This window comes from Peromyscus maniculatus, chromosome 4, assembly GCF_049852395.1.
Source record: "Peromyscus maniculatus bairdii isolate BWxNUB_F1_BW_parent chromosome 4, HU_Pman_BW_mat_3.1, whole genome shotgun sequence".
Taxonomy (NCBI): Eukaryota; Metazoa; Chordata; class Mammalia; order Rodentia; family Cricetidae; genus Peromyscus; species Peromyscus maniculatus.
In genome coordinates, this window is record NC_134855.1 from 62,249,735 (window position 1) to 62,262,453 (window position 12,719).

Below are 12,719 nucleotides of genomic sequence, written 5' to 3' on the forward strand. Positions count from 1 at the left end.
GCATAAAGTTAACAGCCCTCTTTCCTGTAGAATGAATATTGGTGGAGGGTTTCTGTTTTTTCATGTCAATGTAACTTGGTCTTGTGGAGTGGGAATCCTAAACTCTCTGAGAACAGTGACTACAGTCAAAGCCTGCCTGTCTACTTCTGTCGAGTGGGGTTGGGGTGGGGGTGGGGTGGGGGTGGAGTGGGGTGGGTGGGGGATGGGGGTGGACAGAGCTCTTCATTCGGTGGCTGGGACTTGGTGGATATTTTTCTTTTCTGGAAAAGAGAGTGCTGCACTCAGCGAAAGACCTGTGTGGTGTGTCTCCCTCTGTCCCTTTTCCCACCTCCAAGTTGTGGAGCAAGCACGGGAGGAAGGCCAGTAGGGATTTGAATCCTAGCTTCCACCTCATTTGACCAGTGATTTCCTTACAAATTGAGCATCCATTACCTAGGGACAGTGTCTGTCCATGGGGTGGTGTGAAACTCAAGAACACTTGACAAACGGAAACGTCCTTCTGGCTTCTGGTTCCTCAGCCCAACCCGTTGCCTCTTAGCGTATACTGTGAGTGTGGAAGGACAGGAAACCATTTCCCTGAGGGTGGAGATGGGGAGGTCTTGATATCTAGTCTTATTTGCAGCACCAGCTATACCGTGGAGGCTGCCCCACCCCTGCCACGGTTATCTCTAGGGAAGCAATGGGTTGCACCCAGATGTGGCACCCTGCCCATGAGCTTGGCCCCAGTTACAGAGGCCTTGGGCTGTAGGTGATGGAGTTAGCGTCAGGCCTAGGAAGTCAGGGTAGGTCCCTTGCGGTGGAGGTCTGTTTGGAACGACAGGCATTCCAGGATGGTTGAGAGGACCACGTGAGAGACCTTAGAGACACCCATCCACACAATTCTCCAAGCCCTCTGGGTTTCCCCTGGAGACCAGAGAGAATCTTTCTTTTGTCGCCTGGCGGCCTTGGTGTCAACTATAGCCCATCCCGTGGGTTCTCCCTGCCTTCTGCACCTGGAGGTTGTAGGGTTTCACTAAGTTATCTTTACTGAAAATTAATTTACCTTGTACATGTTGGTGATGTTCGACAAATGTATACATTCCGGTATTCATCACAACAGCCGCTATTTACATTTCCACCACCCCCAAAACTTTTAAGGACCTGTGTGATTATATATAAACTCCTTATTCAAAACATACAATATACCACCAGATGGTAGTGGTGCATGCCTTTAATCTCAGCACTCAAGAGGCAGAGGCAGGCAGATCTCTGTGAGTTGGAGACTAGCCTGGTTTATATAGTGAGTTCTAGGACAGCCAGAGCTACAGAGAGAAACCCTATCTTGAAAAACCAAAGCAAAACATACACCATAATAGGTCCTAGTGTGTTTGGAATTGCATAGTCATCCCCACAAATTTTAGAGCGTTTGTTTTATTGACCCCATTCCCATTAGCAGCACCAGCTGCCCTGTTCTCTCTCCAGGCACCGCTTGTCTGCTTTCTGTCATAGACTGGCACTGACAGATACCACCTATACCTATTTGGAACATTTCCTATGAATGGAATCTTGTCTTTGTGACTGGTTTCTTTCACTTTGCGTAATGTTTTCTAGGCCCATCCTTTGTTCCACATATAAGCCTTATTTTGTATAGCTGACTAACTCTCCATTATATGTACTGACTACATTTTTCCTTATTAGTTGATAGGCATCTGGGTTATTTCCACCTTTTGGGTTGTTAATGATAATACTCCCGTGTCTATGTATTTATTTTGGTGTGGACTTGCTGGGTTGTGAAGGTAACTATAATGTTTTTCAAAATGACCACCACAGTCTAACTTCTCACCAGCAGTGTATGAGGGGTTCCAGTTTCTCCACATCCTCAGCGATGGTTGTCAACTGTCTTTTTCATTTGCATTTCCCTAATGGCTGCTGAGGTTGAATGTTTTTCTTGTGTTTTTATTGGCATGTTCTCTGGAATAACAACTATTCAGCTGCTTATTCCATTTCTAAGTTGTGTTATTTGCCTGTTTATTTAGTTGGAGATTGGACCCTTGGCCTGACACGTGCTAAACATATATACAGTCTACCACTGAGCTATACCCCTAGTTCTGTCTTTTCACTATTGAAGTGTAAGAGTTCTTTATACTCTAGCTCTAAGTCCTTTATATAGTTTCCCTTCCTTCCTTCCTTCCTTCCTTCCTTCCTTCCTTCCTTCCTTCCTTCCTTCCTTCCTTCCTTTCTTTCTTTCTTTCTTTCTTTCTTTCTTTCTCTTTCTTCCTCTCTCTTTCCTTCCTTCCTTCCTCCCTTCCTTCCTTCCTTCCTTCCTTCCTTCCTTCCTTCCTTCCTTCCTTCCTTCCTTTCTTTTTGGATGTTGATAAAAATTCTATTTGCCTGTTTTTTATTCTGCTGCTCCATTATGTTTAAGAAACCGTTGGCTGAATTTAAGGTCACAAAAATTTGCACCTGTGTTTTCTTGGTTTTGTGGTTTGGGCTCTTACATTTAGATCCTTGATCTTGTGAGGTGCCAACCTGATGTTTTGAGTTGCTTGGAAGTGGGTGTGTGGTTGAGTCTGGTTGTTTGTGATCACCAGTGGTGAACTAAGTGAACTCTTGTCCTTTTCCCCCAGAACATATTTGTGCACTTTTAGAAAGCAGTGTACAGCATCTCTCTGTGTCCCCTTTTCTAATGGCCTCTACAGGCTGGTGGGTGGGATGGTGCTTCCTGTTCTGTCTGATCAGGAAGCACCCGTTTCTTTTTCCTGGTACCTTATTCATCGTGAATCCTCTGTGACATCTCCAGGAGATGCAGTCTCACAGCAGACCTCCTCTTCCTCTAGCTCTTACAATCCTCTGTCCCCTCCTCTGTTATGATCCTTGAACCTTAGGTGTGGGAGTTGTGTGGTAGGTGTACCAGTTGGGGGCCAGGCACCACATGGTTACTTGTTCTCTGCATTTTGATTGGTTGTGATTTTCTGTAATGGTCTCTAGCTGGATAATTGTTATTTTTCTTGCCAGAGAACAATATGAGACTCAAATGACGCTGTTTAACAAACAGTTGAAGAACTCAGCAAATGAGAAACTCGTAACTGAGGTTGACATTAGTACAGGCTTTAGGGATCCTTGGTCACACTGTCTATTTTGAGGACCTTTCCTTTCTGATATATACTCTGGGGTGGGAGCTAATGGGGACTGTCACTCAAAATTTAGTCAAGACCATCTCAGTTATGTAGTGGTAAGTTTCTCTGGTCCTGCCCAGCCCCGTGGTTTTGAAGCCACTTATAAAATAATCACTCAGAGGCTTAATATTATTTATAAACTGTATGGCCTATGACAGGCTTCTTGTTAGCTACCTTGTTCATCTTAAATTAACCAATTTTTATTAATCTGTGTTTTGCCACATTGCTGTGGCATTACTGGTCTGTTGGCCTCTTGCTGCTCCTTGGGCGTGGCCAGGCGTCTCTCCCTACTTTCCTTTCTTCTCTCCATATCTCTGCTTGGGTTCCCGCCTGCCTCTAAGCTGCCTTGCCATAGGTCAAAAGAGCTTTGTTTATTAGCCAGTGAGAGCAACACATATTCACAGCATACAGAAAGACATCCCACAGCACAGTTCATAACACACTAACAAAATAACAAAACAAAGCAATGCTAACAGTCACTAAATATTACTGTTTGTTAGGTCTTTGGATCTCATTTAGATCTCATCTGTGCAATAAGTATTATTATACCCCCATTTTGGGGGGGAGAAACCTGAAACTTGGAGATGCTAAGCAGTGTACCTAAGGTTACCCAGCTGGTAAGGAGGACAAGGGCTGCTTGCTGCGGGTCACAGTGTTTCCCTAACAAGTGTGAAGCTGTGGGCTCCATCCTTAATCCCTGGAGATGTGTGAGGAGGGCACAAAAGTGAGGATTCACTTCCGTTCTGACATAGAACTTCATCACAAAGCCTCATGGGAATAGCCTATATGTCTCAACCACCAATAGCCAAGGATTGCTCTGGATGAGTCCAGCTGTCTCAGTTACTGTTCTATTGTTGTGAAGAGACACCGTAACCAAGGTAACTTAGAAAAGAAAGCATTTCATTGAAGACTTGCTAATAGTTTAAGAGGATGAATCCATGGCCATTGTGGCGGAGAGCATGGCAGCAGGCAGGCAGTCATGGCACTGGAGTAGTAGCTGAGAACTCACATCTGATCTACAAGCAGGAGGCAGAGAAAGACAGACTGGGTCTGGCATGGGCTTTTGGAACCTCAAAGCCCACCCCAAATGACCCATGTCCTAATCCTTCCGAAGTAGTTCCACCAACTGGGAACCAAACATTCAAGTTCTATTCTCCTTCAAACCACCACATTCCACCCCCCAGTCCCCTTGGCTTTGAGCCACATCATAACACAAAATACATTTAGTTCAACTTCAAAAGTCCCCAGAGTCTATAACAGTCTCAACACTTTAAAAAAGTCTCTTCTGAGACTCAAGGCAATCTCTTAATTGTAACCCCTGTAAAATAAAAAAGATTACACACTTCAACATACAGTGGCACAGAATATATATTACCATTCCAAAAAGGAGGAAAGGGGCATAGTGAGGAAATACTGATCCAAAGCAAGACTGAAACCCAGCAGGGTTATCATGTCAATTATCAAAAGACTCTTCAGATTGCCCTCTTCTTCCAACTTTTTTTTTTTTTTTTTTTTTTTTTTGGTTTTTCGAGACAGGTTTTTCTGTGTACCTTTGAGCCTTTCCTGGAACTTACTCTGTAGCCCAGGCTGGCCTTGAACTCACAGAGATCCGCCTGGCTCTGCCTCCCGAGTGCTGGGATTAAAGGCGTGCCCCCCCCCCTTTCTTCCAACTTTGTTGACTGCATCACACTTCTCTCTCTTGGGCTGGTTCCACTCCCTGCGAGCAGCTCCCTTTGGCAGACATCCCATGGCTCTGGCATCTTCAACATCTTGGGGTCTCCGACCAACCAAGCTTCACTTTCACAGCTTCACAAAATGGTCTCTCTTGGGCCTCCATGGAGGGACTCTTTCCCTCCACAGTGGCTTTCCTTAAGCAAGGAGAAAGATTCCAGAATCCCTCTACCACTATCCTTCTTGAACCATGGGCTTGAGGCGGCCATGTTCCGCTGCTTGCTGGGGCTGGAACCTGCCCCCTCCTTAAATGATAGTTGCATAAACCTCACTCCTTCATGCTTTTTAGGCATCAGATCCCTCAAGCCCTTTCCTTTCCCAGGTTGCAGGATTAGCTGGGTGGAGTCTCACTCTGAGGGAACCACTCTTTTTATTCCATTCAGCACCAGACCTGTCTTTAAACTTCTTATCGCTGACGGAGCACAGGACTTGGCTCCAACGTTACGTTCCCTTCTGCCCTAGACAAGATTTTACCAGCTAGAACTTAGTCCTGAGGTATTTTGGTGGTGTGGCTATGTCACCGGAAGGAAAACATCAGGAGGAAGTGAACATGGATTAGGAGAAAAGGAAAACTGAATCATTTTAAATTTGCTCTGCGTGTATGGGACTCAGCCCATCCTCAGATCCAGGTGTTTCAGGTCCCTGTCCCCATTTCAAAGGTGGGCCAGGCCTCAGGGAGTTTCAGCAGCATGGCTAGTGAGGCCAGGCTCTGACTACAGGTGCCTGCTTAACCATGACCCCGTTCCCAGAGGTTCCCAGACACGATCGGTTATTTACAAGCCACCCTTGGAATCTTATCATTTCTGTGTGCCATAGTTACTGTTATTTAAAGTGTGATGTAGCCTTGGGTTTGATGTTGTATGTACACATACATATATATTTATATATCCCTAAGAGATATATACATTCATGCGTGTTTCTAATGCACAAATAACTATTAACTGAAACCTCGGAAACCATATATGACCTAACCCCACTTCGAATGCCCATGCTGTGTGTACAGCCAACTGTAATGTGCCTAGGTCACCCAGGTAGTAAGGAGCAAACAAGGGCTGGGATATAGTGGTAGTCACCTTGTTTTCCCTTTCAACCCAGCAGCCTCGCTCACTTACTGAGTGCATTCTCCCCGCATGGAGCATCCATCTGTGAAAGCGGGACAGTTGGATGCCAAAAACTTACTCTGCTGTGACTCTCCTGGATGCAAGCTCTTTTTTTTTTAATTAAGAAATTTTTTATTCATTCCACATACCAACCACAGATTCCCCCCATCCCTCCTCCAGCTCCCCCTCAGCCTTTCCTCGCAGCCCATCCCCTACCCCCTCCTCTGAAAAGGTCTGGCCTCCCATGGGGAGTCAGCAAAGCCCAGCACATTCATCTGAGGCAGGTCCAAGTCTCTCCCTCTGCATCAAGGCTGTGCAAGGCATCCCACCATAGGCAATGGGATCCAGAAAGCCAGCTCATGCACCAGGGATAGATCCTGATCCCACTGTCAGGGGCCCCTCAAACAGACCAAGCTACATAACTGTCTGGCCCATGTGGAGGACCCAGTCCGGTCCCATGCAGGCTCCACAGCTGTTGGTCTAAAGTTCATGAGTTCCCAATGGCTTGGTTCGGCTGTATCTGTAAGTTTTCCCATCATGGTCTTGATGCCCCTTGCTTATAGAATCCCTCTTCCCTCTCTTCAACTGGACTTCTGGAGCTTGGCCTGGGGCTTGGGCATGTCTCTCTGGATGCAAGTTCTTTAACCAGCCCCTCAGAGTGATCAGGCTTCAGGAGCTAGCTCATATTGAATCCACAAGAAGTTGATTGATTAAAACAGAAGAACTTATATATTAGTGGGCCTTGAGTGGCCATTAGCAGTCCGATGGGCTAGATCCTGGAGCAGAGTACACATATTTGCTGGCTTTAAAATGTACCTGGGAGCATTTCCAAGCTGGCCTGTGGGACAGCTAGGATGGGTGGTGTGGTGAATCTGCACTGGCTCTGGAAATTCTTTTGAGTTTGAATTGGAGGCCACTGTAGGCTGCTGGGTGGCCAAATGCTTTTGCTTCTTGGCGCCTCATCATCTGCAGTGGATGCGAAGATTAAGTGAGACGTGGCTTGGAACAACTGGCGCAGAGTAGGTGTTTTCCGCAAGCTAGTGGGATTGTTTGGGAGGAAACTTGTCATTTGATTACGAATGACTTAAAGGCATGGACAGTGTCTAACTCAGGGGCTACAAATTCAGCTGCTGTATAAGGGCAGGAGGGTGATAATAAATGAGACCAGCTGGGCAGGTGTAAGATAGCCAGCATCTGGGAGCTGGGAGATAGACATGTCTGTTCAAGAAGGACAGACAGCCCTGGCACAAGACGAGGCCACCTTCAGCAACGGCTAGAGCTTTCTGACTTTCTCTCCCTGCCTCCCGCCCTCTTCTCTCTCTCTTTCTCCCTCTCTTTTTACTATGTTGCTCAGGTTGGCCCAGAACTCCTGGGCTCAAGCCATCTTGCCTCCGTCTCCTGAGTAGCCAGGACTACCGTTGCATACCACCGGGTCCAGCTGAGGTCCCAAATTTCCAATGAACTAGAAATCTGGATTTTTATTTAATGCAACTCTCAACCCGGTTTACTGGCAGCCTAGCAAAACATGGGTAGAGAGAGAATCCGTGGTGGTTGCCTGTTTGTGGCCTTTGGTCTGACTTGTCCCTCTGTTTCTTCTTTCTTTACCCACTGCTCCAACACAATGCTGGCATACAGCAAATGTCCAGTAATCAGGTGTAGGATAAACCCATGTGGACAAACCCAGTGGAGAAATGGATGGTGATGATAAAGACAGCTAAGTAAGAGGGTTAGCATGGACTCAAAGGCTGAGTAGTCTAACCTGCTAAGGCCTTCCTCCAGGTGCCTTAGCCATTTCCCTAACTTCCCAAGGTAGCTGGTACCGCCCAAGGCAGTTCCTTTTTTGATAGCTTGCTCTTATGATCTGACCGATCTTTATGTTCTTTTTATGTTAACACACGGATCTCATTACCTTGTGCTACCTGTAGGTCCTTTGGCAAGTTTGAGGGTACTTGAGGTCAGGGTCAATGGCCACCCTCTTTCCCAGCACCCAGGCACAACCGTATCCCTCTGTTCTCGTCACAGAACACACTAACTTTGTATTTTTAGTTAATGATTCTCTCTCTCTCTCTCTCTCTCTCTCTCTCTCTCTCTCTCTCTCTCTCTCTCCAGATTCTCACACATAGCTTAGGCTGGCCTGGAACTCACTATGTAGCTCTGGCGGTCTTCAAGGCAATCCTCCTGTGTCCACCTCCTGAGGGCTGGAATGGCATTCATGGTTGCAGAGCACCATGTCCAGCTGAGGTCCCACAGCACGCCTCCCTCTTTAAATCAGCATCCGTTTGTTCGCTGTCCCGAGCCTTTGGCCTTCCAGTCTTAGGGCGCGATCGTGTGGGTCTGTGCTCAGCCCCACTGTGGGCGGGCTATTTCAAGAGCTCTTGAGTGTGCCTCAGCCCTTTCCCCCGGGGCCAGGCTCAGTGCAGAAGTCTCCTCTCTGTCTGCAGCTGAGGCTGCTCATTCTCTGCCCTTGTTAACAGCCCAGGGGCTTGAGGCACGGGCTGAGGGAGTTTCCCTGGCCAAGACTCCAGAGTTCGTCAGGTGGGCGGTGGGAATGGAGACCCTGTTTGGGCTGTCCCTTAGGCAGTACCCTGTTTTCCCCTGGCACTACCCAGAAACAGTTTAGAGGCAGCCACCTCATGGCTCAATGTACAGAGTTAAGTCAAGTCACCTTCTGTCCCCTTGACTGGCCCTTTGCTTGTCTCAACTCCCAAGTTCGCAGCTGACGGGCCCTGGAAGGCAACGCTTTGGTGTCATTATGTGTGGGGTGGGATGTTTGGTTAATGGACTCTTGGGGGCTTGTGACTTAGAGGGTCTGTGCAGAGCGGTGCCTGGAACGTAGGTAAATGCTGAATAGTAAATGCTAAACAGCACTAGCTGTGATTATCAGAATGTATTTATCGAGAAGCTTCCTCTGTCTTTTATGTGCATTCCTGTTTGTTGCATACATTAAGGAACCAGCCACTGACTGTGCCTCTCGATTGTTCCCCACTGTGCTCCCCAGTGACTGTGACAACGTGGTCCAGTCTTCGATGTCCACTTTCTCAACTGAGCTAGGTGAAGCCTCAGATTGAGAAAGTATGTGCGTCCCTCAGGGCCAGATGCTCATTGCTGTCACTCATGAGCTCTTTCTCCACCCCGGCCAGAGCATATAGGACTCCACATTACCTTCGGGGACACCTGGTTGGTTCAAGTCAGAGGCCTGAATTGGAAGGCAGGACCTCCCGGTCAGGCTGTCTTCCTGTTTCTGTTGCCCGTGCTGAGCCCTTCCCTTTCCCTCTTCAGCTGAGAACAGGACCAACACCACCCAAGATAAGCAGCACCAGTGGCCAAGCTGTGACCAGCAGGACGAGATGCTCAATCTGGGCTTCACCATTGGCTCCTTCCTGCTGAGCGCTACCACACTGCCTCTGGGGATTCTCATGGATCGCTTTGGGCCCCGGCCTCTGCGCCTGGTGGGCAGGTGAGGTGCCTAGATTGTGGGGACATGCAGGGCCCGGAAGACGATGCAGGGGATGGGAGGCTAACAGGTCTGTGTCCTTACAGTGCCTGCTTTGCGGCGTCCTGCACTCTCATGGCCTTGGCGTCCTGGGACACTGAAGGTGAGCCCTCTGCCCTCATGTGCCTTCTCTAGAATGGGCAGGATGAAGGCGACCTCTGACCCCAGCTCCTGCCTGTGGACTCCCATGGCTCCACAATTGACCTCATCTGTCCTTCTCTCTCTTCCCAGTTCTGTCTCCACTGATATTCCTGGCACTCTCTTTGAATGGGTTTGCTGGCATCTGCCTGACGTTTACCTCGCTTACGGTGAGTATGATGGACTTGTCCCGGCAGCCATCCAGACACCTGGGCGTGGGTGGGGTTAGGAGTGAGTGAGGAGGGCTGGAGAGATGGCTCAGCAGTTAAGAACGTTTGCTGTTCTTCCAGAGGACTGGAGTATGGTCACCCCCCACCCCCCAAGTCCTACAGCTCACAACTACCTATAACTGGAGCACCAGAGAAACTGACACCCTCTTCTGGCCTCGGAGGGGACTGCACACATGGCACACACAGGATCACACTCATACCCATGAATAAAAATAACTAGAATCGAGCAAGAGAATGATGAGTAGCCCAGATCAAGTGCCTGTGTGTGTGTGAAACTGTGCAGGTGCGAGCTAACGGTAGGCATGGAGCTGTGCGTGGGTGAGACTTTGTGTGTGTGTACTGAGCCTGTGAATGTCAGCTCAGCTCTGTTCCCGCACGAAGCCTACAGTACAAACAGGACTATGTCCTCATCTTCCAGGAGCTTCTATATGGGGACTAGGGAGGGGTGGAACAGAAAACCCAATAAGCAAGCAAGCTAATAAATCATGTCAGCAGTCATAACTCCTGGGAAGGAAACTCATCTGGGTAAAGTGGCTGTGAGGGTGAAGGAGCAGCTTGGCCATGTGGACCTTTTACCACATCAGAGTGGTGTGTGTGTGTGTGTGTGTGTGTGTAAGGACTTGAGTGGAAAATGCATTTGCGAGATTGCACCCTTGTGAATTTATCAATAGTTAACTATTTTTGACCCAGAAACCTAACCTTTCCGTGTGACTCAACCTCTTACGTACCCGTGTAAGTTTGTTTTACTGTATATGTTTATGGACGTCTGTGGGTACGCGGGTTAAAAGTTTAGCAGGGTGGGGGTGGGAAAGGAAAGTTCCTGTTGGGCCATTTCTGGTTGTTTATCTCTGATGCGGCCAAATTGGATGTTTTGGCCGAATTTCTCATCCCAGCAGCTGCCTAATTTAACTGCAGCTGGGGACATTTCACAACTTTCAAGGAAGCTGATCCCTTCCGATCCACCCCTCTGTGCGGCAATCTCTTCCCGCTGTGCAAATTGGCTCAGGCCTCCGAAATCTCTTCTGGGACTGGAGTAGGAGGCTTGACCTGGACCCTGCCCTGGGGTAGTAGAGGGGATTGAAGGGCCAGCCAGTCTGCGCTCCTCTGCGGTCATCGCCTCATCTCCAGCCAATGGTGTGGCCGGGCGCCTGCCCCGCCCCGCCCCACCACTTGTTAGCCCGGCCCCTGACCTTCGCTATTTCAGACCGCCAGTGGGCGCTAACTACGGCCAATAGGCTGCCTCCTGGGTGAGCCTGTGGTTAGCTCCTGGCAGTGCTAGGCTGAACCTCTTCGACCCTTGAAGGACAGGGACCTAAGTCCTGGCATCCTCCCCTGGTATCATTGGCAGGGTGCATGGCAGATAGAGGACTCTAGTGAAACCTCTGTTCGAATGGAAGTCGGCTTGGCCTTACCAACTGTATTCCCTTGGGGTCAATGGCAACTCCCTTTCCTGTTTAAATACTTGACTCCTCATCGCTATTTGAGGTCTTTTTACTGAGCCTCTGTTCTTGTGGCCTCTGCATGACATCTAAGGTCCTATCCAGCTGTGTTATCTCCTAACCCTGGAAGGCAGAGGGATTAAGGGAGGAGGTACACAAAGCATTGGGAGGAGGATTTCGCCTGCCCTTTCTCTGAGGGCCAGGCACACTGTTAGTGCACAGAACACATGACCATCAGTTAACTCATTGCTGGTGGGCATTCTGGGCCTGCTTTGGTTATCAGAACTACCTCCGCTTCATCCTTACCTTTCTGCTCTCTCCATGACTTATCCAGGTTAAGCAGAACCTGCAGGCTGTGGTATTGGGGCCACAGAGAGGATTATCGGTCACTTTTGTGTTGCAGGGTCATCCATGGACACAGCCTTGAGGGGGCCAGAACAGGGAGGACGTCTTTAGGGCTGTGAATTTAGGTGCTCCTCTTTCCTTCACAGCTTCAGTTTTGTTTTCATTTTAGAAATAAGTTGGACTACATCAGTGTTTATATTTATGTCCCATATATGTTTCGTCTGCACGCATGTCATTGCATCATGTGTGGACCTGGTGCCCTCAGAGGCCAGAAGAGGCTATCAGATCCCCCGGAACTGGAATTATAGACAGTTATGAGCAATGTGTGGGAGCTGGGATTTGAACCTCCGTGAGCTCTCCTGCCCCCAGATCAGGGTTTCTTAACACCTGCTCTGGGGGTTTATCCACAGGTGTCACTGAACAAAATCCCTGGGGCAATCCTGGGATGAGACAAAGTTAGAATTTCCCTCTAGGGATATTTCTGGTGCCCAGTTTAGGTGCCCAAGTACATTGGAAGTATGTTGGAGGGGATCAGAATGAATGCCCTTCCCAGTGTGGGTTTTCCCTGGGGACTTTTCTGTGGGTCTCCTGGGGCCGCCATTCCTGGAGTTCACTTCTAGAAGTGCCAGGCTGGAGCCTCCGAGCTTTCCTATGGAGTTCTGAGACAGGGGAGCCCAGGGTGATGTCAGCATATCACTAGCTCAAAAGAGTTGCTTTTTTTTTTTTTTTCCCTCAGCTGCCCAACATGTTTGGAAACTTGCGCTCCACTTTCATGGCGCTCATGATTGGTTCCTACGCATCTTCCGCCATCACATTCCCTGGAATCAAGGTATGGAAACCTCGGTGGGGCTGGGTTGTCTTTTTTCTTTTTGACACTGTGCGTGCGTGTGTGCGTGTGTGTGCGTGTGTGTGTGTGTGTGTGTGTGTGTGTGTGTGTGGTGTGTGTGCGTGTGTGTGGTGTGTGTGTGTGTGTGTGGTGTGTGTGTGTGTGTGGTGTGTGTGTGTGTGTGTGTATGTGTTACAGTTGGACTCACATGCTTGTGCATGTGGCAGCCAGAAGTTGACATGGGTCAACTCTTGCTCTCTGT

General features: G+C 48.6%; 1 protein-coding gene across 2 annotated transcripts in view; it reads left to right on the forward strand.

Moving 5' to 3' along the window:
* Slc43a1 (solute carrier family 43 member 1) overlaps window positions 1-12,719 on the forward strand; it is a 28,393-nt gene that overhangs the window by 4,572 nt on the left and 11,102 nt on the right. For both annotated transcript variants that reach the window (XM_076569823.1, XM_006989650.4), the window contains 4 exons: window positions 9,266-9,443; window positions 9,527-9,582; window positions 9,711-9,787; window positions 12,368-12,460. In XM_076569823.1, coding sequence (XP_076425938.1) covers window positions 9,266-9,443; window positions 9,527-9,582; window positions 9,711-9,787; window positions 12,368-12,460 — 404 coding nt within the window. The remainder of the gene's footprint in view (window positions 1-9,265; window positions 9,444-9,526; window positions 9,583-9,710; window positions 9,788-12,367; window positions 12,461-12,719) is intronic.